Here is a 4,496-nt window from a genome sequence, read left to right on the forward strand (position 1 = left end):
GCTCAGGCAGGAAACCCTATACCATTTCAGACAAATGGCTTGTCCAGTCTCTTCTTAAAAACTTCCAGTTGTACGACAGAACTTCCCAATCCATCAAGGTAGTTTTTAAATCACTCAGAAGCAATGGATAAAGGAAGCTTCAGCCTTCACAAACTCATGTTGTTTTCTTTTTTTCTCAATTAGCTTTTTCCGACTTTTTCCCAGGTACCAAAACCAGACTAAGACCTCACCCACTGCACCTCTTCCTGCTCCTGCTCCTCTTCCTCCTGCTCCTCTTCCCGTTACTCCTTCTGTAACCCATCAAGAAGCCATTCAACCACAACCTTTCCCGAAATATGCTGTCTCAGTTCCTGTGTACCAGGTAAGAAAAATACCTGATCAGGGGGACAAAAATGCTGCTAGCTTTGTGTAGCTGTGATGCTGTCATCCAAGGTGCTACCTTCTGAATGACATCCAGTCATTTGAGAATGGATTACAAGATTCAGAATTCCAAACCAGCACATTCCATCGATGGTTTTGACCACAAATTCTGGGATGGTACTTGGAGAGTATCCCACTAAGGAAGCCAATTGTAGGCTAACATACATAGAAGACACCGTGTTATAGAAGCAGCTGTTCTATAGACTAGGGTTAATTTGCATTTTTTTTCCTTAATCTTTGGTTTTCAGTCGAAGCAGTAACACAATTTTATTTTCATCCGGGTATGGAAAATGGGAGACCGTAAATCAAAATAAGGTACCTGGATCAAAAAAAATTATTTAAGTGGGGATAAGAATACAATTTATTATGAAAGGAAAGCTGGTTATTAGATATACAATTCTACTTTATTCAGAAGGGTTAGAGAAGCAATTCCAGACCCTTTGCATTTTTATCTTACTAAAGACTAGGAACTCACAGCTGACACAGCTTTACGTCACCCTTAACTGCTCCAGTTATGAAGTAGCATTCTACTGTATCTCTTCTCCAACTGTGTCTTTGCCATATGGTCCAGCACATTTTATGACATCCTTCTGACATCCAGAGGAGAATCTTGGAGAATGTACTTTTTTTTTAAATTAAAAGCTACTATGAATTCTGTTACTGCTTTGTGTTTTAATGTTTCTTTATTCTGTGGATGTCCTCGCTTATTTTAGTATATTTTAAATAACCTGAGTCACAAACATTGAGCAGCGTGCAGGGATGACAAGTAGTCTTTTCATGCATTGGTGCTGCTTTGACAAGTTGTCTGGTCACTGCCCATATTCTGGAATTTTGAAATTGTTTACATTTTAAAACTTCTTTTAAGAAATAATAATAATAGCAGTAACAGTATTTTAAAACTGTTTTAGGAAGCGGTGTTCCAGATTGTTGTTGTTTTTAATAACGAAAGAATGAGATAGAACTAACAATATAAAACAATTATTTTTGTGAATAATAAATAGTTCACACTTCAGGTCCCATGTTAAATTGTGGGGCAATGTGTGGCCAAGGATTTGAGCCAGATGTTGAAAAACATTTATCTAAGGAGAGCCAGTTTGGTCTAATCCAGGGGTAGGCAACCTTGGCTCTTTTATGACTCGTGGACTTCAACTCCCAGAATTCCTGAGCCAGCTGGCTCAGGAATTCTGGGAGATGAAGTCCACGAGTCATAAAAGAGCCAAGATTGCCTACCCCTGGTCTAGTCAGTGGCTAAGGCACCAGGCTAGAAAGCAGGAGGCTGTGAGTTCAAGTCCCACCTTAGCCATGAAAGCCAGCTAGGTGACTTTGGGCCTCTCTTAGCCCAGCCTACCTCATAGGGTTGTTGTTGTGGGGAAAATAGGAAGAGGAAGGTGTGTTGGATCTGTTCACTGCCTTGAGTTATTCGTAAAAATAATAAAAGCAGGAAATAAATAAATAAGCAAACAAACAAATAAATGTTCCCTTCTAATCCAGCAATGATGCTGTGAAAATTGCTACAATGTTAGGTTCCAAATCAGCTAGACTTCAATCTCCTGCTTACAGATATTCTCCTGCAAAGTCTATACAGTTTTTGGGGGGGCGGGGAATCATACAGTTCTCTCTGTTCACCAGCTTTTCTAGAAGCAAAAATGTTGTTCCTATATAATACACTTAACATTTGTTTCTTTGTTTCACTATTAGAATCAGAGCCCTACGAATTATTTACAAGGACTGGACGGAAGACCCCTAATAGCTGCTCCTGTGTTCACCAAGGTGATCTGCTTGAATGAGCTCTTCTCATAATGGTTAACAAGTACCGTAGATGTGATGATCAAAGCCTCAGACAATCATTGCCCAGAAGCTCAGGGATTGTATCATCAGCACGAGTGTCCTAAAATTGCTTCTTTACATCAGTACATTTTTAAGAACACCTATCTGAAAATATTAGATTTTTCTGCTGTACAAATTAAGAAAGTTTTCCAGATGACAATCTCCAAGCTTTTAATAGAGACGTCAGCTAAGATAAAATTGATAGTAGATTCCAATTCATTTGGAGAGCACCAGATTAGGCAAAAATAATAGAATAGAATAGAATAGAATAGAATAGAATAGAATAGAATAGAATAGAATAGAGTAGAGTAGAGTAGAGTAGGGTAGGGTAGGGTAGGGTAGGGTAGGGTAGGGTAGGGTAGGGTAGGGTAGGGTAGAGTAGAATAGAATAGAATAGAATAGAATAGAGCTGGAAGGGACCTTGGAGATCTTCTAGTCCAGCCCCCTCCTCAAGCAGGAGAACCTACACCATCTCAGACAGGTGAATGTCTAGTCTCTTCTTAAAAATCTCCAGTGATGGAGCACCCACGATTTCTGGGGGTAAGCTGTTCCACTGGTTAATTGTCCTCACTGTCAGGAAGTTTCTCTTTAATTCCAGGTTGCTTCTAGCATATATTGTAGCTTAACACTGCTGTTCTATTATCTTAGAGAGAACTTTCCATTGACAGCTTTAACAGGTAAGTAGCACACTGCCAACCTTGGTTAACCTACGTAAAAAGATAAGCAGGGATTCCTCTGGTCAGTACTTGGGTGGGACCATGTTTGAAATCTTGTGCTGTAAATCAGAGCAGGAAACTGAGCAACCAGTCCCTATTCCTGCCAAAACCAATGGCAAATCGTGACAAAGAAAACTACAAAGATGTATCCATTCAGGGACCAGAAGCAAGTTCACTCAAAGCTGACTTCGCTTTATTCGCACCTATGTAATAATCTTAAAAATCTTAAAAATAATACAATGTCTGCTTTTGTTTTAGATGCTGCAAAATATATCGGCCTCTGAGGGTCAGCTGGTCGTGTTTGAATGTCGGGTGAAAGGAGCTCCTTCTCCAAAAGTGGAGTGGTACAGAGAAGGGACATTGATAGAAGATTCTCCAGACTTTAGAATATTACAAAAAAGTATGCTTTTTAGTTTTTATGGACTGCTGTAGCACTAAAGAGTTGTGTTGTTGTTGTTTTGCTGCTTTCTGAAAAGCAAATCTTTGTAAAAAAAAAAATCCTGTGAAAACAGCATTTTAAAACTACTGTTATCTCTCGTGCACCACAGAAATAGTTGTAGTAATTGGGACTGCTATTGTTCTCAAGCATGTCAGACGTACTCGTGTCAATATTGTCTCCATGTTACAGATCAAAGTGATAAAGCAGAAAGAAGAATGATTTGAAGCAGCCTCATATCTGGTTGCACCATATGAACAACTGAACTGCTTGCCTTGTATGCAAAAACTGATACAACTGACAGAGTTTAGTTTTGAAACTTAATTCACTTCTCTAAAGCTACAATCACTCCAGCATAGACTTTCATGGACAAGATTTTGTACAGAACAGCAAATAATGTTTTGGTGTACTGGTAATTTTTTGGATTGTTATCCTTTTGCCCACCTAGGGTAAAATATTTAAACTCTGCCCCTAAACCCTGAAGCAAGTTCAGGTTTGGGTTTATAGAGAAAAGAAATGAAATTAAAATATTGTGGATATAACTACCATATTGTATCGGAATAATCACGCTCACCAAGAGAAGTTTAAAATGTTTAAAAGCAGTTAAAAGTTTAAAAGCAATTAAAACACTGTTTAAAAATAAAGGCAACCAAGCTTTCATCGGGCTCTCCCGACATCATCAGGGTTGACAAGGCGGTTTTTAACTACCATATGTATATTCTGGCATATCATGTAAAGATAGTGAAACAGGAGTTCATAGTTAATGATCAGCAATTAACAACAGTGCATTTTAGTATATAATGCCTTGTTGTGCAGGATATCGCACTACCTTACAGTATACAACAAGGCATAATCCTAAACCACTACAAATTTATACAAACCAATGTTATTACTAATGACCAAAATTTAAAGAGCACAGTTTAAACCATGCAGGAGGTGAATTTTCTAAGGAGGCTTTTTTTTAAGTTTAAGGATGACACATTTGCTCCTAACCACAATATATTAGTAGCAACTACAGGGAAGGGTTAAAAAAAACAAAAACAAGATGGCAGCCTTGATGGTAGAATCAAAGTTCTTCCGATGTTTTATGTTCATTA

The 4,496-nt window shown here is 38.3% G+C and overlaps 1 protein-coding gene across 1 annotated transcript; it reads left to right on the forward strand.

Annotated features, from left to right (window-relative positions):
* Positions 1-204: 204 nt before the first annotated feature.
* Positions 205-3,621, forward strand: LOC107300971 (myopalladin-like; the record flags this gene model as incomplete). The annotated part of the gene is made up of 4 exons (XM_015830250.1): positions 205-361; positions 2,119-2,190; positions 3,222-3,363; positions 3,512-3,621. Coding segments are annotated over 4 exons (481 nt in total), but the record flags the coding sequence as incomplete, so codon positions are not given.
* Positions 3,622-4,496: the final 875 nt, after the last annotated feature.

This window comes from Protobothrops mucrosquamatus, unplaced genomic scaffold (assembly GCF_001527695.2).
Source record: "Protobothrops mucrosquamatus isolate PMUCROS unplaced genomic scaffold, P.Mucros_1.0 scaffold9386, whole genome shotgun sequence".
Taxonomy (NCBI): Eukaryota; Metazoa; Chordata; class Lepidosauria; order Squamata; family Viperidae; genus Protobothrops; species Protobothrops mucrosquamatus.